The sequence below is a fragment of the Pipra filicauda genome, unplaced genomic scaffold (assembly GCF_003945595.2).
Source record: "Pipra filicauda isolate LSUMZ 115617 unplaced genomic scaffold, ASM394559v2 scaffold151_size3305965_pilon, whole genome shotgun sequence".
Lineage (NCBI taxonomy): Eukaryota > Metazoa > Chordata > Aves > Passeriformes > Pipridae > Pipra > Pipra filicauda.
Window position 1 is genome coordinate 1,801,025 of NW_024104007.1, and position 24,200 is coordinate 1,825,224.

The window sequence follows — 24,200 nt, forward strand, 5'->3', positions numbered from 1 at the left end:
AAATCATATTAAAGCAATTATTTAAATCAATCTGTTTTCTAGGAGCACTTCGTCATTTTGAGTTACTCATGTTGAAAGCTTCTAGCTGTAAGACAGGCAGTATTAGGGCTTCATTGCCCTAACACGAGTCTGTCAGCAGGGTCTGGCTTCCATCCATCCATCCATCCATCCATCCATCCATCCATCCATCCATCCATCCATCCATCCATCCCAAGTGCCGACCAGGATTTCTGTGTATTTCATGAGTTTACTCAATTTCTTACATACATTTGTGGTAAAAAAAACCCCAAAAACCAAACCAACAAAACCCCCCAAAACCAAACCAAAAAAACAACAACACCAACAAAACCTACAACCGGATTTTCATTTATACATAGGGACACATATGAGAATGTCCATCATTTATGCAGGGATAGCATCTTGGATTCAAACACAAGATTCCTGGCTATGGGAGAGTCGGTCCTTTGAAGCGTTACGGAGCTGCCGTGACCTCCAGCAGCTGGAGATCCAGCCCTGTGCATTTCTAATGCACTTTGGGTGTCCCAGGGCAGGAAAGAAAACACAGTATTTGTTTGTGCCATCATTGTCTACCAGCAATTTCCACAAGGAACCTTTCAGTGGATACACTTGCTTTCTTCTGGGCTCAGTGTTGACATAACAGAAAAGCTTTTTATCCCCCTGGAAGCCTTTCTGGGCAAGAGTTATACTATTTAAACACTCTTTTCTTTGCTGCTAATATAAAAAAGCTGTGGGAGATGAAAACATTCAAAATGACACAGCCAAAGCAGGGATAGAGAACTTGTTGAATATACAGCCAAATTGTCCCTGCTGTGAGGAGAGCGCTGGAAACATCTGGGACAAAAGCAGCAGCACAGTCTGTGGCGTGAGCAGAACAACTTCCATAATTCAGAGAGCAGCAAGCAATGAATTTCTTGTATTGATAAGGAGCCAGACAGCTCAAAAGCAATCTGAATTGGGCTATAAAAATGATTGGATATCAGGAAAAGTTTTGTCCCTGAGAGGATTGCCAAGCATTGGAACAGGTTGCCCAGGGAAGTGGTGGAGTCACCATCCCTGAAGGTATTTAAAAGACACGTGGATGTGGCACTTGGGGACATGGCAGCCTTGGCAGTACTGGGTTAACAGTGGGACTTGGGGATCTTAGAGGTCATTTCCAACCTAAATGATTCTATGATTTTGTGTTTATTCCAGTTTATTTCAGCTGTTGGCAAAGAACACAGCCTTAAATCCAGGCCACCCTTTGGTGCTCTGGGACAACCACACAGCCACATCTTCACAGGTTTCCTGGCCCAGTACTCCTTTACAATAGTAAATTTATCATTCCTTCTCCAAAAGAATATATGTTTTATTCATGTTCTACTCCCTAATCACAAGGAAGGAGTAGGGAGTCTTAATTAAGTCATTAGTGGCTGTTATGAGCCTATATTTTGTTCTGTAAATCTGAAAGAATAAATAGTATTAATACTATTAAATATGTATTACCTCTTTCCCCCATATTTTATGAATGCTGTAGTGTCTAAAGAAATTACATGAAAGATGTTAAGCAAAAAAAAAATTAGGATGCGCGGTCCATTTGAGCCATCACAGAAAATGTTGATGCACTAAACTCGCTGCTCCCCCTCCCGAGGTCCTGTCCCTGTAATAGACCCCATCAGCACCAAACTGTGCATCTGGGAACAGCAGTCTCAAGCCTTGGGAGCAGAAATCATGAACCAGTGGCTCACAGAGAAAACCAAACCACCTGTGTGGGATCAGCAAGAGCTGTGCCATTTCATGGGCAGTGGGGTTTGACCCCTGTCAGTCTGCAGAGCGTCAAACATTTTCCTCTGGCCCTACAGGGCATCTAACAGGGAATTTACCCATGGGACAGCAGGATGGCTTTTCTTAGCTGCTAGAGATTTGTGATCCCTCACAAATTCCTTATAGCAGTCCCTGGGCAGCCAGGGCTCTGCAGTAGAAATGATTAGCCAGCAACCAGAAAGAAAGGTTGCAGAAAGAGCAGAGAAAGAGCAAGCCTCCAAAGAATTTGTGTCTGCCACCAACTTTAGGATTTCTTTCTGCTCACTGTACGGCTTCCAGAAAAAGCTGGACACAATAGGGCACCAGCGTGAGTTAATCCCTTCACATATAAAATCTCTCCATAGCTGCCCACTCAGTCACAAGGCAAGAAAACAACAGGTACATTCAGCTTTAATGAAATAATCATCAGTTCTATGTACACCTATAACAGAGAGAAAACCAGCTACAGAGAGGATGCAAACACAACCCTGGGCACAGAGTAACAGTCTCAGGGCAGGGCTGGACCAAAGCATTTCTGCCATTCTCCTCCTCCTTTGAAGACGTGTTTCGCCTAAAAGGCAATACTGAAATAACACGAAATCCTCCCGAAACCGCTTAGTGGGCTGACAGAAGATGACAGCCTGGCCCCACGGGGTCTTTTCCTGTTTATTTACTAGAACTTGGACATCCTCCTCCACAGCCAACCCCAGCAGGGCCGCACAGCAGCCCTTTGCTTGGCACCGACCTACCACAGTGCCCAGTATAATTCCATAAGCAACCCCCAATATCAGTATGGCTCTTCTTGGGTGCTGCAGCAGCTCCAAAGGTACATCTAAAAGTCCTTTAAAAGTCCCTTTCAAAACTATGGCGAAATATCTGGAAGGACCAGTATGAAGTACAAAGCCATTAAAATTGTACACACCGAATTATCGATATCTGATAACTTAATAAATAAATACACAGAAGAAAAAGAAGACACTTTTTTTTTTTTAACATCCTCTGATTTTTCTTAAGTTTTACTTGCACAGAAATGAGCCGTGGCTCTCGCTGCTCACAGTCCTCTCGTAACAACAGAGATGCTTTATCAAGGTTTAAAATGTGGTTGTGCACCAGGTACTAGGGACATGTACAGCCCTTGTATTTTAGCAGGAATCCAAATCCTACGCTGGGAAGGGAAATCTCAGCGCACCACCCATGGTCAGTGAGCAAGTGCCAGGCGCGGCTGCTATTTCTGTATCGGCTGAGAAATACGCAGGAGAATTTTCTCAGAGGAACACACTGCCTTGCCCACAGCTGGACATAAATCCCAGCCATGCAGACACAATCCCAAATTATTAAAAGGCCCCTTTCTCTTGGAGGTCTTATAGTGGGAGGCGGTGCTCACACACACACACCATGCCAGTGCAAACCCTCTCGGAGCAGGGCAGTTCATGGGTTTTGATGGCAGTGGGCTTGTCCAGGCATTTTCCAGCCATGTCCTCAGGCCCTCCATGTCTAGATTTTTTCCCTGAGGACTTCGGTAATATCACTCCAGCATTTCACTGCATGTTTCAGGGCGAGCTACATGGCGTGCCAGAGCCGGCCGGAGCCCGGTGGCAGCGAGCCGGGCATAACGCACGTTTCCCAAGGGATGCCTGGGCTGGGATGAAGGCAGGCGGGCTTTGTGGCGAGCGGGGAGCGGTGCAGGATGGCTGCCGCCAGCACCCAGGGACGCCAGCAGCGCCCAGACCAAATCAAAGCAATTCCAGTGCTGGCAGAACATTGCAGCTACCCAAACTATGCTGACTGCTAACACGCATGCAGCTCACTGCTATTTATATCGCATGCCATATATATAAAAAAATATGCTACATCTGAGGACAGCTTCACCACGACACCAGGATTGGGAGGGAGGACGGCCAGGGAGGGGAGAGGAAAGAGGCTGCCTGCAGCAGGCACTGCTCCCGCCCAGCCCACGCCGGTGATGCTGCAGGGAGTTTTTGCCCGTTGAGCTTAATGGTGCAAGAACAGGCCCCCCTGGAAGCGCTGTCGCTTTCCTGGCATCTGTGCAGCCCGGGGTCAGCAAGGCGAGCGGCTGATGCTGTGCTTTAACATGTCTGGAGATGCACAGGCTGCTCGTGGCAGGGGGAGAGGCCGAATGAAGAACACAGAACACTGCTTGCTGCAAACCTGCGGCTTCACACGATGTGACAGCAACGGTGACCGTGGCTTCTGGCGCCTGTAGGTAGCAAATGCCTACAGTTCACAACACTAAACACTGGCCTGAGCCCTTCTGACAGTGATGTCTTCATGTTAACACTGCAGTTGCTTTGCTCTCCCTCATCTCCAACACACCCCAGGCAAACCTGCAGCTGTTTCAGCGTGCCCCCGAATCCTGCCCAGCAGCAGGTCGGGCACTCGCTGCCTCTCAGGACCTTTCTTTAAACGCATGATATATACAGATCTACAGCATGAACAGTGGGGGAACCTGGCATGGGTGGTGGCAGAAATGCAGCCTTGACATAAATATGCCAATAAATGAAAATACAGTCACTGTAACACCTTCATTTTCTGCAGCTGCAGTCAATGGTGTTATCTGAGGCCCCAGGGGACACAGTGTATGTAGCAGGGTCTGCCCACATCCCAGGAGCCATTTCACATAGACACACAACTGAATGGGCATGCAGAATTAACTACACCTTGGCCCTGGGAGCCCTCTGAGCTCTCCACACACACACCCAGGCCAAATGGAGCTTTAAATCACTCCCTCTGCTCTTCCTCTTGGGGGCAAAGCTGCCATCACAGAAAGCTGTTGTGTTTATTCTGTTCCAGGGCCATTTCATTGACCAGCTGCTCTATGGATGACTGAATGGCCGCCTTCACGAGGGAAGAGGCAGTTTCTATGAGGAGCAATTCGTACTGCTCCCCAGTTCTGTGCCCCTGGTCGCCCAGACCTTTGTCCTCTGCCTGGGGACCGCCACCAGCCTCAGGGCCCTCTTTTTCACCAACATCAGCATTCCGGTTGGATTTTTTATTCCCTTTTTGCTTATTTTGGTGCAGAACTGGGGACGGCTCGTAGGCCTGGTCAGAGTCGGTGTTGTCAGAGTCCTCAGCTTCAGTGATGGTGATGACAATGCCGACGCCGATGCCGGTGCCTATGTTTGCCTCTGATGTCACCTGATGGCTGGAGCATTCCTGCACACTCGCTCCATTGTCTCTGGATGCTGACTCGCTGAACTCTGATACAGTCTCCTCAGCTTTGCACTCCTTGGGAAGATTTATGCTCTTCTCTGATTGATCCCCTTCAGGCAGCTCTGTGCAGATATTGGGGATTTCCTGCAGTTCGGTGGTTTCAGGGGCACTGTTGGGTTGATCCTTGGAAACAGGTGCTTTGGGAGCTTCCCTGCTCTCCACATCATCTGTGGTTTGGGGTAGGCTCCCTTCCTGTAGTTTGTCCTGGGCTATTTCATTAACTGTCTCTGAATCAGTTATCTCCAACTGAACGGTGCACTCTGTACGTTCCTCCGTGTCAGGTGTGGGCTCTGTCAAGGGCTCACTCTTCTCAACAGAGTTGTCACTTTCCTTTGCTGTATCCTGGTCCTCTTTCACTGTATCCTGGTCCTCCTTCACTGCAGTCTGGTCTTCCTTCTCTGTAGCCTGGTCCTCCTTCACTGCAGCCTGGTCCTCCTTCACTGCAGCCTGGTCCTCCTTCACTGCAGCCTGGTCCTCCTTCACTGCAGCCTGGTCCTCTTTCACTATATCCTTGTCCTCTTTCACTGTATCCTGATCCTTCTTCACTGTAGCCTGCTTCTCCTTCACTGTATCCTGGTCTTTCTTCACTGCAACCTGGTCCTCCTTCACTTCAGCTTGGTCCTCTTTCACTGCAGCCTGGTCCTCTTTCACTGCAGCCTGGTCCTCTTTCACTGCAGCCTGGTCCTCTTTCACTGCAGCTTGGTCCTCTTTCACTGCAGCCTGGTTCTCCTTCACTTCAGCCTCATCCTCTTTCACTGCAGCCTGGTCCTCCTTCACTGTAACCTGGTCCTCTTTCACTGCAGCCTGGCCCTCCTCTGCAGAGACTGGGCTGAAGGATTCAGATTTGTCCGTCGGGGCCAAATTCTCTGGCTCTTCACTGGCTTTGTTCAAAACACCCACCACTTCGTTTGCTTGAACACTGCCGTCCGACTCCTCCACTGCTTCCGAGGGGCTGGGTTTTTTCTTGCTTCTGGAGAACCGCACGCAGGGCATCTTCACCCCAGAGCTCTCCCGTTTCTTCGGGAGGTCTTGTGCACAGCTCTCCTCAGCATCCACCTCCAGCTGCACTTGGGAATCGGAGGGCACCTTCTTCCGTGAGGCAGATTTCTGCCTTCTCCGAGGCCTCGCGAGGTTTTTGATGGCTGCCCAGGCTCCTTTGGAGGACTGCGATGGACTGGAAACTTTTGCCTCCCCTTGGTCGGCACTGACACACTGGCTTTTCTCCTCTGAGGCTCCTTCACACGCACCCTTCACAGTCAGCCCCTTCTTACAGGGCTTCTTCCGCTTCTTAAAACAGAGCATGGAGGGTTTTTCTGCTTGTTCCTCTGGCGGGGAGCACGTCGCCCCTGTGCTGGGAGTCTCTACCTCCTTTGGGTTCTCCATTTGAATTTCCTTAGCTGCCCTCACCACATTCACTCCTCCTTTGCCTGCGTTGTAGTAGCGATTTTCTTGATCGATGCCTCAGTCACAAGAACTGCAGAGATGCTCAAAGTGCATTTTTTCCTCAAATAGTTCTCCAAATAATGTTAGTTGCTTTGTAACGAGCGGATGTGGCAGTGAAAAGAAGTTCTGCTGGAGCAATCGCATCTGCTTTATAACTCCCGCTTTGTCTTATTACTCACTTGATCACCTCTCCAAGGAATCCTGGGCAGACGTGGTGTTGAACAGGCTTCTCCTCGGCTTTGCTGGCCACAGTCACTCTCATCTCCGGAATAAAGCCACTCTAAGTTGTTCTTGGTCTAACAGCAGCGACTATATAATGGCCAGTCTGACATACTTTCTTTTTTCCCCCAAAGGATGACAAATCAAGCCAAGAGTTAACAATTTTTATTCACCCCACGGACCTGGAAGGAACTTGTACTTTGTGAGCTCTCTACGATTCCACATTGCACAAGGGAGCTTGATTGAAGCACCAGTGGAACCAGTGGCTGTTTTCTGCCACCCAGTGACAAGGTCAGATGCTGCGTTGCCTTGGCTTTGCTTTCTGCTTCAGTTCCCCTCAGAGGTTACATGAAGTTTGCTGTGAAGCGTGATCGAGGCTTCATCTTTTACCTGGAACACAACAAACAAATGATAAGACCTGTAGAGCAATTAAAAAAAAAATACTGAAAACTTTTTTTTCTCTAAATATTTCATTTTGGGAGGCAGACTGAATGCACTATAGCAGTTTATTTCCACTAATTGGCATCAATATCCGAAGACAAAATTAGGCCACAAGATGTCAACCCAGTGATGTTCCACCACAGAAAGTACTACTTTGCTATTTTATGTGGTAAAAGGGGACTTTTTTTATATAACTTCCCATATTATGGTGAATACATATTACACATGCACATACATATATATTTTTCCTATGGTTTGCTAAATCTTTTCCCCACTGCTCCATATGCACTCATAGTTCCAGCTAGGGAAATTACACCCTGAGACAGCAGATATTTTTATCTTTAATGCACCATATGACAATATGCAAAAACAGAGAATACAAAAAGGAGGCTTGTGGAATACAAAAGCCAAATCACATGGCAAGAAGGGAGCTTATTTATACTACGTGCATGCCTCCCATAGCAACCTCAATTAACACCGCGTGTGCTCATCAAAGAGGTGATGTTGTAAGATGTGTGTCACCCTTGAAAAAAAAAAAGAAAAAGAAAAAAGGGAAAAAAATAAAAAAAAAAAAGGAAAAAAGGAAAAAACCCCGCTGCCTCGAAACATCATCAAAACGTTTTGGGATGGAAAGATGCAAAAATGTGTTACCGCAAACAACTTCTGCAGGATGGGCTCGGGGGCTCCGGGCAGGGCTTTTCACGGCATTCTGCACTCTGCTTTTCAGGAGTAGGGTGATTTAAGGGAGGCTCCGGGGCGCGCTTCCCCCGCAGCACATTTGGGGTTTTACAATTATTATAATTATTATTACTATTATTTTAATTATAATATTTTAAGGGAGAACGAGCGGAGCTGTCAGAGCCGTGCGAGCGCGCACCCGCAGCTCCCGGTGCCCCGAGCGCAGCCCGGCTCCGCCGCCCCCGCGCCCGGCAAGTTTTGGGGGCGTTCGCGGGTGCGGAGCAGGAGCCGCTCGGCACCGCCGCTCCCCCGCCCTGGGCAAGGGGAACCCTCAAAGCCGGACCCCTCCGAAGGGATGGGCACCGGGGGGCTCCTCGGGCAGCGCCCGCAGCGGCGGCCCGGGAACCCCACGCGTGTCGCCGCCCCCGCGGGTCCCCCCGAGGCGGTGCCACCCCCGCGCCCCCCGCGCCCTCACCTGCATCCCGGCCCATCCCGGCCCATCCCGGCTCCGCTCCGCGCGGCTGCGCTGCCGCCGCCGCCGCCTCCGCCGCAGCCGCGCCCCCCGGGCCGGCGGGGAGGGCGCTGCCGGCAGCCCCCCGCCCCTCACCGCCAGCCCCCGGCCCGCCCCCCGCCCCGGCCCCGCTCCGCCGGCACCTGCTCGCAGCCTCCTTCCTCCTATGGGAGAGCATCTCTCCCTGTTCGCTGATCAGCATCCCTTCCTTGTGAGCGTCCCTCCCTGTAGCGGGATAGCACCGCTCTTCTGGCGGGCGGCATCCTTCCCTTCTGGAAAGGCAGCATCCCTCTCCCGCTGGCAGAGTAACCTTTCGTCCCCTCCCAGGCTGCGCACAGCGGCAGCAGACACGAAAACCACGAATACAACTCGGGGCAAAGGTCTTCCTAGGAATCGAGCTGTGGTTTGTAGATCCCAATGCACGGGAAGGGAGACGGGTGTACACCACGCAGGGAGGAGGGACCACTGGCGTTTGCCTGGCGGTGTGGGAAGGAGGGCAGGGGGTCTTGCTCTTGGCAGCTGTTTTTCGGGTCCCACCTGAAACCCACTTTAGCACACACCGCTGGGGGTGCTGCAGGAGCTACACCTTCGGAGGTGGAGGTAAGGACAGCCAGCTCTTGGCTTTAAACTACTCCCTGCCCAGAATACCAGAGGAAGTGCCTCTTTCATATAAGCTTTTTTTCTGTCCAAAGCAGCTGAGGTCTGACTTTAAAGAAATCATGTCTCCAGCTCTTATGATTGATGGGAGAGCCTCTGGAGAAAGGACTACCAAGTGCAGCTGATGAACTACAGGAAACTATGGTTGAGATGCCTGAACGTCCCCATTCATCTCCACGGGGAGCTGACTGACGCCCACAGAGGTTTTGCAGACATTAACTGCTTCACAGCGTGTTTGCACATAAGCAACTGGGCAAAGCAGCACTTTGAACCTGCAAGTGGCTTCCAGTGTAGGCCAGGCTTAGAAAAATACACATGGCCTCCCCCCTCTTTGGCTTCTTCACGGGAAAAAAGGCACAGAATGGGTTCGATGGGCTGAAATGTCAGCCAGGAGGGCAGAAAAGTGCATTAAGCATCATGAGGAATTGCCTTTTTAAAAGCTCCCCTGTGAGATGTGTTTGCTTGCATTCACTCAGGATAATAATCTTCATTTGGAAACGGCTTCTCCCCCGGCGTGGGCGGTGGGTTCTAATTACAATCCACTTCTGCATTAAAGCCAAGTGAGGCCCCTCAGCGTGAGGAGCTTTTCCCTCCTTGCAGTCGGAGGCAGGAGGGAGGGGAGGATGCAGCAGGAAGGGGAGTGGATAATGTGAGGATGGGGAATGTGTGCACTGCCTCAGGGGTGGTGTGATGGAGGCAAGCTCCCATCAACTCCATTTTGGGAACACTTCACATGGAATTCAATTATTCCTGATGCTCCAGGGGCAGATGGTGACACCACAGGCTGTGGTCCAAGGGAAATAAATAAAAGGGTCTGCGGCAAGCCTGGGATCTGGTCAGAAAAAGTTCCTGACCCAGCTGGAGCCAGTTTTCTTTCTGGGCCTACAAGTGCTAGTGACGTGCAACAAGCCAACCAAGCAACAGTCTCCCCTTTTGCCCCTTGCACTACTCCAGAAAATAAATCTGTGTTACATGACGTGATGCAGGACTCTCATTACAGCACAGCTCGGGGGACGGATGGTCATAACACCAACTAAGGGCTCTGGGCCCACAAATAGTCCACAGAGAACAAATTCGTACATAATTAGTTTTTTCTCTAGGCAACAGGAGGAGAAGACAACCTTCCAGTATTTAGTTAGAAAAAATTAAGTGTCCTCTGTGTCCTATTTGAAAGGACAAGACCTAGCTGGCATGCTTAGCTGCAAAGGAGAGAGTTAAAAAAACAACCTATTTATGTATCATCTCTGCAAGACCAAGACCTGGGAGAGAAGAGATCACATCCCAAGGGATTTAAAGTGCAGGTTAGAAAACATTCCCCTCTGGAAACGCTCAGGGTGATTTTTTTGCCCTCAGGGCTATTTTTTGGCCCTCATGCCTTGTTGCCACCAGTCCTGCTGTGCGTAGCCAACCCTCAAACAGCTCCTGCCTGATCCGGGGCTGTGCCTCACTGCAGGAGGTGGACTAGCAACCTCTTGAACCATCTCTCTCAAGCACATGGCTGTGATCTCATGCTAAACTAAAATGAGGCTAATCTTCGCATAAATTTGCACTTATCCCATCTTTCATAAGCATAAAATGAAGGTGGAACGCAGAGCACTTGCAGAAAAGCAGTGTAGCAGGGAAGATTAAATGTAGGAACTGACAGCAGACTTGGCAGCATCCACTCTGGCAACCTGCTTGGAAGGGAAGGCTCGGCCGAGGAGCTGCAGGTGAAGAGGCCCCGTCACCCAGGCAGGGGGCTGGGGCAGCCATGGGGGAACAACCCTTTCAACCCCCTGCAAGGGCCCCGAGTGTGCTCTGCAGACCTGGCTGCCAATAAATCCTCACCTGAACACTATCAAAAGGAAGATTTTAGAAGGTTGTGAATGCATCTCAAATGCTGTTACGACTATTTAAACTGTTCTGTCTGCCTGTGTCACAACCAGGTAACTTTTGTATAATTATTCTCTCCTCCTGAATAACTGAAGAGATATAATCTCTCTCTCCATACACACATACACACACACAATATCTGTGTACTACAGATGCTCCCCTGCATTGGTGCACACCTACATCCTGATCCTCCCAGTTCTCACCAAAATCAGAATGTTTTTAGGTTCAGTTCTGATACAAGAAGATGGGCCTCACAAGTTTTAATTCAGATATTCTGCAGTCAGCTGCAAGTACATCAAATTCATCGAATAATTCAGGTAGTTTATTTCCTACAGATGACATACATCATCTAGGGAAGGAAACCAGATTAAATGCACACACACCCCCTGGTGCATTGCAGGCAACTTATTACTGCAATAATCACTCCTACTTGTCAATACAAGGATTGCTGCTTCTGTGCAGTTAATCACAGAAATAAGTTCTAATTCAGTAATCTCAATGCATACATTAAAACCCAAAAAGTTGAAGTATTTGCCAGTTTATTCGTATTAGTTTAAAAAAATCGGCAGCAACACTATCTTCATGTTACAAAATGATTTTTGGCCTGTGGACAAAACCTGCTACCACTCACTTGATCACTATTTGCATTGTCTCTCTTCACCAAAAAGGTACCTTTGGAAAAAAGGCTTGTCAGTGGTGTAACTGCACTTATTGTTGAGTATAAAATGAGGCAAAAGACACAGTTGGTACAGCCACAGTTATGGGCCAGAGATCCAGTCCCTTCACCTCCGATATCCAGGTTTCATTCCATTAGCAGTAAAATATAGTAGTCACAGCTGGGCTTTCTAACAGGGAAATCTGACATGGCTCAGGTGCCTGCAGGAATGATTCATAGCAGAAGGCAGGGCAAGCACTTCCGGAGAGAGATGAGGAGCGAAGGGGATTCCTCCCTGCTCCCTCTTTTAAATGACACTGGCGCAGTTTCAGAGCACAGCGGTTTCCCCCTCAGTGCGAGAAGTGGAACAGAGAACTCAGGATGGCAAATGGGAAACGGCAGTGTACAAGGCTTTCAAAGATAATATATGCTACAAAACCCCTATGGTTAAGACAATTAAGTCCCAAGACTGTTTCAAAGAGCTCCAGCTTTAGGATTTTTAATTATTAAAATCATGTCACTGAATCAAAAGAGGTCACTAAACCCAAGCTTCTGTATTCTGCTTCAGCTACAATTTAGAAGCGGGAGGTCTGTAGAGGAAGTGTTGTTTATATGCTCAGTGTGGACTAGCTTGGAATGCAGCAGTACAAAAATTATTACAGATTAAAAGCTAGTAGTCGATTCTTCAGCACTCCTCCTTCCAGTCAGTTCTTTCACTACATTCTCAGTCATATCTTGTTCTGACTTAAAAAAAAAAGATCAGGGCACAAGTTCCATTTACATGATTCATCAGGTGTTCTTCTGGGAGCTAAAAACAAAAATAAATTTAATTACTATTATATACTACTGCAGGCAACTTTCAGGCTGAATTATAATCAAATGTCATTTGGAGACATATGGCATAATATGGGATTGGCTTAACTCCATTATCTCAAGATGAGAAATAAAGCCCAAATATTGAAAGCCTTCAAGAAGGCACCTACCTTTGGTTAATTATTCCTTTCAGAAGAGCCCATTTACTCCTCCTGACACTGGGTCCAAGTCTATATCATAGAAACAGGGTCTTGTAGGAAGTCCTGGCATAGTGCTCATCTGGACAAGAAGAGAGAGAATGTTAAAATGGCAGCAGGATCATTTTGTGCCCAAGATACTGAAGACTACGATGGCAACAGCCTTGCACATGAACAGACCAGCAGGATGCTGGTCATGGACCCTTTTGAAGCACACTGTGAGAACCAGGAACTCCTGGATAAGTAGATAGATCTGAGGTTTTTCCTTTTTATGATGAGGATTCAGTTTGGTTTCTGCAGCTGCCAGTGACTGAGCCCAAGATTTGGCAAAGTACTTTGATAATCAGCTGACCAGGTCACTGTTAGAGGAGCGTTCATGGACTTCGCTGTGGTGAGATAATGACTTGTGGCAGTTTTCTGGGTACCAAAGTGAGGATACATGTTTTAATACAACTTTGCCGACTGTAAAGTCTGACTTGATTACAACTCTTAAAAAGAGTCTAGAACTAGAAGTGTTAAATAATTAGGAATAATTACTGTTGAGAGTTGAATCAGTTTGGGGTTTGTTTTGTTTTTTCTAAACTGGGATAAAGCTTAGGAAGAGATGAAGAGGTCCGTTCTCCTGAGTGGAACATTTTCAGGAGGGCTGTGCAGTGGCAGAGCTCACAGAGCAGCTGCCAGCACTAGGCCTGCCTCAGGCCAGTCCTCTTCGTTTGTCCCACTGCCGAGCACCCAGTTTCAGGGATGCAGAATGCAAGGCTGGCAGGAACTACACTTGGCCTGATTTATTCATGCAGCTGAGAACATTTCCCCTTCCCTAACTCAGCATTTAGCCCAGCAGCACACACAGGCTAGACATGGATGCTCTACAAAAGTGGACAACTTGTGCCCATGTTTGGTAGTTTGTGTCAGTGGTCATTAACTGCTGTAATAAAAAAGGGAGACCTTGAAAGGTCTCATTTTCTATCTGCATCACCCAGCCTCAGCTTTCACAGTCAGTATTGTTATGCCTGTCTCCATTAGATTAAAGATCTCTTTGGCAACCTGGTATTTTCTCCCTGAGCAAGTATTTTGCACGCTAATCAAATTACCTCCCCATCTTCCTTTTGATCATAAGCTAAGCAGCAAAGGAGGCAAAGCTCTGCTGGTGAGGCTTTTTCTGCTGTTCTCAAAACTGTCTGGGGAGCTTTTGGAGTTCCAGCCCATTTTCCTAAGCTGTTGACAATTGCTAACTCCAGTCCCACAGGTTCAGCACCACTGCAGGTCTTTCACGGCTTATGCAGAGGCAAAACTCACTTCAGGTCTCCTCTTTCTAATGAATTCTAGGGCTGCACCTGCTTTTTGTCAGAGCTACTGCCTTCCCAGATAGAGACCGGGGGGCTACGGAGAGGACCCTCAATCCTCATTTTTGTGCTTAGCTGTATGAATATTTTGCCCTCAAGAACCTCTCAGGAAGGTGTTAAGAGGTTCAAAGTGCCCAGAGGGGTTTTCCTGTTCTCACCTGCCAGTATCTGGTCATGCAGAGCAAGAAATTTCCTATTTATTTATGTATCACTGAAGAGTCATGGAGCTTTGCAGTTCTCCACCTCCAGATTCAGAGGGCCACAGCATGAGCTGAGAGAGTGACATTCAACAGAGTAGGAGGTGCTGTAGATGTGCCTGACTTTGCCATTTCTTGCACTTTCTATTTTGAAATGAACAGTCAATTTTTCCTCCTTTCTTTTCATCCACAGTGGTTACTCTGCTTACTTAAAGGCAGTCTGCTTAAACCCCAGATTTTCATGCAGTACAGAGTAATTTCCATCCAAACTACTAATTTTCTGTACAAGTATCTACAATGCTTAATGCACTCAGTTATTTTCAAAGCTGAACTAATGAACTTTTCCTCCATTATCCTCATCCCCTTTAATACCACATGTGCTCAAGAATTCACACTATTTACTTACATGAAAAATTAGCCCACATGACTATCATCAAACCCCTTGCAAGATTGCAAATAAAACTAATACCAACTAAACATGTATTATTTATTGCTCTTGTGTAACTTACAAAAAAATTGCCATTTAGAAACTAAAAAAATAGTTGAATAGAGGATTTGACTTCAATTCAGCAGCAGCTCCAGAAAAAAAGCCCAACAAATCTGAGTCCAATGATTTCTTTTATTTTCACTTCAAATCTCGATAACCTTTGAAATTATATTTACTTTAAAATCTCAAAGTATTTCATTGAAGGACAATAGTTTCAACTCTGAGCCAGAAAGGGAAAAACCAAAAACTCAGAACCTGAGAAAAAAATGTGACATCCTTTGTGATGACTTCAGATAACAAGAGTATGCACACACTGGTGATTAATTTCACCTCATATTTACCCCAAAAGCTTCTGCACAGAGCTACATATTTGTTGCATTTTCAGCTCTCAGTTCAATGGCTGCTGCCAAAAATTTACTCTGAGGCTAACACATCCCCTGCTGAATGGGTTTAAAATAGTGATCTGATTCAAAATGCTCTGGATTGCTTCTCGAGAGGACATCCATTCCCTGGGTTCGTAGACACCACGGAAGAGTGATCATATTCCTAACCAGAAGACCTACTGTTAACTCTAGCAGAATTAACACCATGATTTACCACACAGCCAAGAAAACATTAGGAAACTGGGAAAGGAGCAGAAAGGAAAAAGTCCAACTCCATAGAAACTAAAGACATCAGAAAAAGAGCCAAAATGTTGTCTAAAAACATCTCTCTCTTGTGTAGCTCATTAATGCAGTCTACCCTTTCCTTCTGCAATGCTTATGCAATAAATAATAAAAATAAATCATTGTTTGGATTAAATCTTGGCTTGCAAAAAATGCCATTTATAACAGCAAAAGGCATGTTATCTTTCATTCTATCCCAAAACACACATTAGTCTTTAGAATATGGATGAGCCAGACTTCCATCAGGATGAGGTTACTGTATTTATGTTGGGTAATCTGGAAACCCTTACCTACCATTATTAAGGAATTAAAAGAAAAGGTACCCAATATTTGGCTCTAGCAAGCATTTAAAGGAAGAGCGGCTCCAACTCTTAAATCAGCAAATTTCATCATCTGAGTCATGCACCCCTAATGCTTTTGAAAGTCTATTATAATAAATATGTTGCCATTAGGACTTCAGAAGAAGCTTCAGGCCCAAAAAACAACAAAAAGGCAGAGCTGCTTGCTCCAACTGCCTCATCCCCTAAAATACTCTCATTAGTTACTTAACATCTGCCAGAACAGATTCTCCAGGTAAGATTTCCAGCAGATCTTTTCATCCTAATGTTTTTTGTCTATGGATGCAAACCTGAACTTGAGTTCATTTTGCAGGTGGCTCCTCTTTCTGCTGTATCAAAGCTGTTCCAGGATCCTGTTTCCATTGTTGCTACTGTCTCCCCTCTCAGCTGACATTATGCCAACACCTCAAAGAACAGAAACTAAAAACTCAAGGGCACAATGAAATGAATTGTTGGAATTCATGCTGAACAGCAAACAGATGGTCAGCAAAACCATGAGAACCAAATGGGAGGGGAGCCTGATAAATGATTAATAGCACAGGTCAGCTTCTCTTTGGAGGTGTCTCATCCAAAGCTGTTTGCTTTGAAAGCTTTGGAGGAGTTGCCTTGTTCTACCCTGATCCACAGGTGCACGCAGAGCTCACCTGCAGTACTGCAAAGTGCTTTCATCAAGAATGCAAAGTCCAGTGGCAATCAGGTGGGCCAAGGATTTTTCCCATGCCCTCTGCCAGATGCTGTTCCTAGAATTCACTAACTACAGAGTTCATTCTCTTCTCAAAATATACAAAGAGAGAGATGTGGGACCTGAGGGATACACCAGGGGAAAAAACTTAAGGCATCTAATACACCGGACTGCTAAAACACCAACTATAAGTGAAAAGGACTCTCCTAATTTAAGATACTTAAGAGTAACTGATTACTGGAATCAAGTTTTTTCCCCTCACCCCAGTTGAGGGTTCACCCAATCACATACCGTTCCCACCAGTGGATACAGGAATCCAGCTCCAACACTGGCCCGAATGTCTCGGATCGGCAGAACAAAACCTGTAGGTGCTCCTTTTTGTTCAGGGTCATGAGACAACGATAAGTGAGTTTTAGCCATGCAGATTGGCAGGTTTCCAAATCCCTGGGAAAAGAGAGAGAAAAGAAGAGAAATTAGTGTGAAAAAACCAGTAACTTTTCCTGTACCCAAATGTAACTGCTCTATTCTGCCATTCTCTGCAGACATCAGACATTTTATCAGGACGTTTCACTCCTCACCAACTGCTTCACCCACAGCCTGTCAGATCCACTGACCATTCTGCATTCCCATTCCTTCTCTGTCAAAGTCTGTGCCCCCCACTAAGTACTAAAGAAAGAACCACTATGGTCCCCAGCATATCCAGTGAGGAAAACACTATAGAAGTGTTAGATATACAACCTCAATAGCCAACATACTTTCTACTCTCTTCCCAAAACATTAAACAGCTCAGAGTTAAGGTTTTGTTCAGCTGAGGTCAGTTAATTAGAAATGTTTGGTCAATATAATTGCAGGTCATGAGGAAGTGGCAATTACATTCCTATGGGGTTTTGATAGGCTTGTAAAGGAACATACAAGAAGCATGAAAGCAAGAAACTATATAAGGCAGTAGTAAACGAACTGCAAAAGTAAAATTATTTGAACACCCTGTAACCAGCAAATGGCCAGTTCACACACAGTCTTCTCTTCACAGACCTTCAACAATGCAGAAGCAGGTAAAACCACAAGGATGTCATGCTAGAGAAGAGTAAAAGCAACACAGCAACCAGAAAGCACCACTGCTATCAGATGATGTGGAAAACTCACTTGCTTAGTGTAGATGGCGACTTTCTCCTGTGCTTCTGGAAGTAGCTCAATGTCTCTTGCCCCGTAGACCTGCTGGGCAATAAGCCTGATCTTATCTACAACAGGGAGCTAGGAAAAAAAAAAATACAGGCAAGTCAGTGTGGCCAAACTACAAAGACCTGCAGCATCACAGCAGCTTCACACCCCTTATATGTGTTGTGCAGTGCCCAACTGCAGATGTCAGACTTTATCCCACTTGCTGTAGAACAAAGCTATACAGTAATTTGAGGGTTTTCACAGGTTTCAATATTTCACTGGTTCGTCAACACAACAAGAACTAACTCTCTGTAATACTGCAAGTTCCTACCTCCAGGTTATAGAGGAACCTGAAGTTGCTGGGTGCCTGGGATGCTCTCTGAACAGCTCGGGCCAGTGCCAGCGCTCCTTTCCCTCCCTCTGCCCAGTGAGTGCACTCTACAGCATCGAATGCTCCTGCCTCCTTCGCCTTCTGTACTACAAGGGCCAGTTCAGCCTTTGTATCCGTCCTGTAAGGAGAAAAATCTGCATGTTTGTACCAGAATGCACACACAGTAAATTAACTGTTCCTGACAAGATCCAAAACCTGTCCAAAGAAATCACAGAACCCTGCCATCAGGCAGCTGCTCATGGGCTATCCATCACAGTCTTCTCTACCTTGGTGAAGGAGGCTACTCCATGGAGGAACACACAGCAACAAGCAGCTCTGGAATTACATGCAGAGATCCATGACTTCTGACAGAGCAGCATTCCAGACCTTCTGCCATTTCTGTTCTGCTTTCCAGTTTTCACAAGCAAACTCAAAAAGGTGTTAGTACTGCAGATTTAGAGATGCTCAGGTGTGCTGTATCATGGGCACACAACAAGCTAAAAGCCAACATTCCTCCAGATTGGGCAATATGCATTCACTTCACGTGAAGAACCTTAGCTGGCTACTCCCCTTCAGCTGGCATCAGCTTTAGCACCCCAGCTCAAAGGCCTTCTGCTCTTGTAAAATGACCACACAGAGGTTCTATTTCCTGTGCAGTTCAACGTGCAGAGCCCAAAATGCTCCTTAGCAGGGCACAATTATTCCACACAGCCAATCACTGAACACAGTGTGGTCAACAACACAGGCACCTCACCACCTATTATGAGCTTAGATTCCACAGTCACAGGCACATCTATCCATAATAATTTGGCCAGTCAGGGTGTAAGTGATGGCAGATACTAGCCATAAAATCCTAGGCTAATTCAAAGTGAAGGAATACATTTGAAATGACTAAGCAGAGCTCCTCCCCCACTTATTCAGTATCTTCCAACAATGCAAGATGCTGCAAACAATACATCAACAGAACTGAAAACAGGAGTTTGTGCTAAACATAACATACAAAATGCCACAATTTTATAGCGATGCCTCACTTCCAAGTCCCAGCTCACTTACTTGAAAGCATTGACAGCCACAACTACTGGGACACCAAACAGCCGTGCATTTTGGATTTGCTTGTTTAGATTACTGCAGCCATTTGCCAACAGTTGAAGGTTCTGTAAAGAAGACAGCAAGCAGGAAGTCTGTTTTATCAGGGGCAGTGGAACTTTTATTCGAAATCCACTACATCCACGGCTAACGGTAAAAACGTCAAAATAGGAATGAAACCACAAGTACCCAGAAAGTACCCAGTGGTGCTTTCTGAACAGTCCAGACCACTGCATGCTCCTGATAGAGACAGGAAAAAGAATTACTACTTCTAATAATCACTGGTTTCAGCTGTCAAGCCAAGGTAAGAGAAACCACTTTTTGTTATTCTTAGTAAGTTAATACCTGTTCCCATTAACTCCCCACAGTAAAGCCTCAGTCTCCTCTCTGACACATTCCTCTTTATGTATTAAATATCACCAGCAGTGAATTTCATTACACCCTTTTGAAGTCTGTGGCAACAGCTTTCAGTTTACATGTATTTACATTTTGCAGCATCAGAGACTATTCCTGGAAATTCAGACATTTCATCCCTTCCTATGCAAAGAATAATCCATGCAGAACCTCCACGAGTAAAAAAGCTGCAGCAATGTAAAGAGAGTCAGATCAATTATCCAAGTGCACACAACCATTAAAAGTACAAAGACAGAAGGTGAGACTTTAGTTCACTTTCCTCTCTTGCTTGCAAAGGTGGGGGGGATAAAACCAAAAACTACAGAGCATAATTAGAGAGGTACTCTGAATATTTTCAGACAGTGTTTCAGCCAAGCAATTACTCCATATTGAGAAGGCTGGGGACACAGAGTAGATATTACTATGAAAAATGGAGCACACAGACAATTGCATGAGTTAAGGAGAAACAAAAAGGCTCTGAGCACTGGCTAGATCAAGTGTAATAAACATTTGAAAGAGCAGAGCCAAAGTAACATCATTAAAAAAACCCATAACATTACAGCTTGTATGAGGAAGCATTTCCATGGCAGCTAAAGAAACGACACACTAGTAACCCAGGCATGCACTGCATGACATCTTGATGTCATGACCACAATTAGTTGGTCAACTGTCACAACACCTTGAGATTACCTCTTCTGTGTATTCCTTCGGTAAAGGTACCCCAGCAGTGACCTGGGGAAAAAAAGGAAAAAAAATGGAGTCCCATAAGATTTTCATCCATGATATCTATCATGTCATGGATTCATATGATTGATTCATATTAAGTGGCATCAAGATACAACATTCTACTCCATGCTGATCCTTTTTTTTTTTGTAAGAAAAAAATAAATGGAAGAATAAAAGACTGCGGGATGCACTCCAGATAAAATAGATGACTGACTCTGGGACTTTAACAAGTGCCCCAGCACACAGGCAAACAAAACAAGCAGGTATGAACCTGTAATATACTGCAGTGAAGCCGCTGACAAGCAACAGAAACACGTTGATTCCTTTTACAACTTGAATCTCAAGACAATTTCAAGCGGATCAAACTCTAGGGGGCTTTAAGTGACCGGATCAGAACAACAGGAACGGCCCCTCAGGTCTATGGAAAACCTTCCCCAGTCCTTACTGTAGGCCCTCCTCCGTGCATTTTCAGAGCTCGGACAGTAGCAACCAACACCACCACGTGAGGCCGGAGACCAGAGTAGCGGCACTTAATATCAAAGAATTTCTCCATGCCTATGTCTGCACCAAATCCTGCTTCTGTAACTGGAGTAGGAAATAAAAGAAAAGAAGCTTGTGAAAAGTTGCTGGGTGGAAAAATCATGCTCCGATTACATAAATCAGAAGCTTCTTCCAAGACAAAAAAAAACAGCCCTAAGACACTCATGATAAAAAAAGGCGGATCCCTCCCTCCAAAACAAACAAATGGCAAAGAAAATACCCCACACTCCTTGCACTTACCAACAAAACCATCTTTACCCACAAGCTTCAGTGCTATTTTGTCTGCCAACACAGAGGAATTCCCATGTGCAATATTGGCAAAAGGTCCAGCATGAACAAACACTGGTGTTCCCTAGAAAAGGGGGGGATGTGGGAGAGAGAGAAAGAGAAAAATCAGAGTACAATTTCACAGATCTCCAGCATCTCAGGAGCTAAGTACTGAGGTACCTGAAGGTAAAGAAAAACATTTTTAGAAAACAGATCCTAAAGCCTTCTGATCAGACATTTGTTATCAGCAATAAGGACTACAGGGCAAACAGGATTATTATAATCTGCACAAGTGGAGGTATTAATCCGCTTAGGAAAAGGATGGTTAAATCCCAGCAACTTTGAATTTACAATCTTTGTCATTCTCCTTCATCCACACCATTTAAATTCCCCAAGCACTTCCTGACATTAAAGACAACAGAACAAAGACACAGCAAAGTTTAGTGCATTTCCTCAGGGTCATCCCACATGCCAAAGGCAGAAGGAAGCCAGCCTTCCCCCCTAGCCCTGAGCCTCAGACAGGAAACCACAGTAAACCTCCAACTCTAAGCTAAGTAGGCCCACACTGATTGTGATGAATGAAATAAACCAGTTGTTTCTTGGCTCTGAGAATGCACTTACAGCAAATCATCTGTGCTCACCTCTAGAGTCTGCATGAGGTTTGGCTTAATAGCGTCTTTCATCAAGACAGCCAGAGCTCCAGTCACTCCCTAAAATAAAAAAGGACAATCAGTTTCCACGTGTACCGAGACCTTGAGACTGTTCCTATGTTGTGTCAAGGTTCTGCTTTTGTCCTGGTGGGCTTTCAGGACCAGAACCAGCAGTTGCTCTACACAGAACAACCTCCAGTCAGGGCAAGGCAGGAGAAAGACCTTTACATTCCTGTAAGAGGATTTGTGATTTCTGGTGGGGGCAGCCTCTTGGCTGTGACCTTGCTGGGCCATCCCTTTGTAGCAAAGGCATAAAGAACAATTAACTGCTGTTTCAATGCTATGGCAAGGTTAGTAAACAAGACCAGTGAGAGAGTAACTTTTCAGTACACATGGTTTACTGTAGCCCATTCAGTGGCACAAAGCAATGTTCTTGGGTTTTGAAGGCAGATTTGTCTTGGACTTTTTTCCTTCTTCTTTTTAGCAACTCAGCTCCTCAGCTCTACAAACTGGCCTTAAAATGTCATAACAGGCTGCTACATTCTGCTCAAGTCTCCTGTGCAAAAATAACTTTTAAAGTGAACCTTTGTGCTCATGAGAACAACCAGGCAGACACAAAAAGCAAATACTGGAGCCCAGGTTTCCTCTGAGGTGCAGCCACGTACCCTGATGAACTCTGATTCCAGTGAGAGGTTATGATTTCATCCCCCTTTTGCTTTGAGAAGACAAAAATGAGGGTGTGGTCACCTTTGTGACTGACACAGTCCAGTGGAACTCAAACCAGCTGTTACCCAGCACTTGCAAAAGTAACTAAAATTGCTGTTGCAAATCCTGAGCCAAACGTTCGCAGCAGTGATGAAAACCTTGAACCATGATCTCTTTTTCTTTCCTTTCAACTTCAAGTGGATTGCAGCACTCAATTTCAGGAAAGATTATTTTTTTATAAGACATTCCGTGCTTTGTTTCATTAGTTTCAATCTTGCCACATGAAAGCTTATTTAACATTTAATGGATAAGCTTTAAACTTCAGTCATCTCCAGAATAATGAAAACTACAGAGCAAGATTTCCATGGCGACATTTCAGGCCTGTGTCACTCAGCAGCACTTCAATGCATCCCATCTCTAAGAACCTGTTGTCAGTTTTCGATTCCACGCTTCTTCCCAGATTTTTTTGCACTTCCTGGTAGCACAATCATGACATTGGTTTTATCACAGCAGAAGGACCCAGGCTGGTCTCTGCAATCACCACATTTCTGCTTGCATAAGGAGTACTTAACACGGCCCTAACGACACGAGCCACTGGCTGCCATCAGTGCAAACATATAACACACAAGAGAACCTGTTGGACAGGTCTGATACCACCCCCATTCTGCAGTTTCAATGGACAAAAATTAAACATAGTTAGATTAAAAAAAAAAAAAAAGTAAAAAAAAAAGAAATCCTGAGATGAAAAACTTCTATCACTGGATTCTACAGAAAACTCAAATCAACTCCCACTCCAATGCACCATCTGCCTCCACTGCTGATGGGCAGTAGGAGACTCCTGTTTTCCAGAAAAAGGGTTGAACTCGGGTACTTAAGGTTAAACTGGCAGCATGCTAGGTGTAGGAATTAAAATCTCAAAGCTGCCTATAGAACTTTGGCACATGCCCTCCCTCATTCCCAACAAATGTATCACATAGGGATTTACAGATAAATGGTTCCCAGCCTAGCCCTTTTCCTGCAAGACCAGAGTCAGGCCACAAATCTGCTGTTTCTTAGCTTTATTCTAGGAGGAAGTAAAACAAAGAAACAAAAACCCTTAAAACACAAGAAAACAAAAATCCCACAGCAAGATAGTAAGAGCTGGGTAAGCCTTAGTGCTGTGTCCACCTTGCTGGAAACACAAGTCAGGATACCCACCCTCTGGATTCTTCTCTCTCACTGGAAATGTTCATTCAGAAAATGCAGCACAAACCTCATTAACACCACATCATGCAAATCTGTAATACTCTTGTCTCTTGCAAAGCAGGCTGTGAAGTATCTGCTATACAGGAGAGCTCTAAGCACTAATACTGTATCTGTTGATCAGTCCAACAGTCCTGAGCCTGTTCTCTGTCTTGGGGTCAAATGGCGGGGTACAGTTCACACAGAGGACTCAAACCCCCTTCCCTTCTCCAAACAGGGTTGCCATCTTCAAAATGTTCATTGGAAGAAGTGTCTGGGGCACAGGGCATTCCCCTGAAACCACGGTGAAGCACCATTCGGGAGAGTGCTGGTGGACATGCTCCACAAACATGCCAAAAACTGTACTATAATTATTGTACGGGCAGCTGCAAGTGCTGCAGCTTGCAACTGCTGCCTAGGACTGCTTTACACGCTGGTAACAGGCATCACCAGTGCTGTGACATTCGGCGTTTCGTGCAATGGAAATAAAGGATTTATGTCCCTCATCAAAGGCTGCCCTATGGAGAACACACTTTTTTGCAAAGGCTTTGGCTTTTACAGCATTCACAGCCTCCCAGAACAAGGTATTTCACCGTCTCGTAATTAAGTTTGCACGAGGCTTTGTTCCTGCTCAATGTCTTCCTCACTCCAGGGAGCCTGAGAAACAGGATGGCCAGCAGGATGCATTTTGAGTTCTTCCGATTCATAAACGTGCTTTTTACGTAGAAGCCACCACGTATTTCCCCAGTAATTCCTATGGTGCCAGCTTCAACCTGACACACAGCACATCACAGGACATCACACAGGACCCTCACACACACTCTCTGGACAAGGTGGTAGCCACACTGAAGCAAA

The 24,200-nt window shown here is 45.8% G+C and overlaps 2 protein-coding genes and 1 long non-coding RNA gene across 4 annotated transcripts in view; all 3 read right to left on the minus strand.

Moving 5' to 3' along the window:
* Positions 1-2,193: 2,193 nt before the first annotated feature.
* On the minus strand, positions 2,194-6,736 carry AKAP5 (A-kinase anchoring protein 5). The gene is made up of 2 exons (XM_039378960.1): positions 6,718-6,736; positions 2,194-6,491 (listed from the first exon to the last, which is right to left on the minus strand). Exons 1-2 carry the CDS (start codon positions 6,734-6,736, stop codon positions 4,579-4,581), a joined length of 1,932 nt encoding a protein of 643 aa, XP_039234894.1. The 3' UTR covers positions 2,194-4,578.
* Positions 6,737-6,842: 106 nt separating this feature from the next.
* LOC120322770 lies at positions 6,843-8,374 on the minus strand. Its single transcript, XR_005562680.1, has 2 exons — positions 8,288-8,374; positions 6,843-7,083 (listed from the first exon to the last, which is right to left on the minus strand). It is a non-coding gene; the product is annotated as an uncharacterized LOC120322770 (long non-coding RNA).
* A 2,778-nt stretch (positions 8,375-11,152) lies between these two features.
* Positions 11,153-24,200, minus strand: part of MTHFD1 (methylenetetrahydrofolate dehydrogenase, cyclohydrolase and formyltetrahydrofolate synthetase 1) — a 41,966-nt gene continuing 28,918 nt past the window's right edge. For both annotated transcript variants that reach the window (XM_027716636.2, XM_027716635.2), the window contains exons 19-28: positions 21,411-21,479; positions 20,743-20,854; positions 20,408-20,547; positions 19,927-19,968; positions 18,811-18,911; positions 17,719-17,896; positions 17,373-17,480; positions 16,521-16,673; positions 12,491-12,599; positions 11,153-12,315 (exon numbers count right to left, since the gene is read on the minus strand). In XM_027716636.2, the coding sequence (XP_027572437.2) occupies positions 12,510-12,599; positions 16,521-16,673; positions 17,373-17,480; positions 17,719-17,896; positions 18,811-18,911; positions 19,927-19,968; positions 20,408-20,547; positions 20,743-20,854; positions 21,411-21,479 (993 nt within the window). In that variant the 3' untranslated portion in view covers positions 11,153-12,315; positions 12,491-12,509. The remainder of the gene's footprint in view (positions 12,316-12,490; positions 12,600-16,520; positions 16,674-17,372; positions 17,481-17,718; positions 17,897-18,810; positions 18,912-19,926; positions 19,969-20,407; positions 20,548-20,742; positions 20,855-21,410; positions 21,480-24,200) is intronic.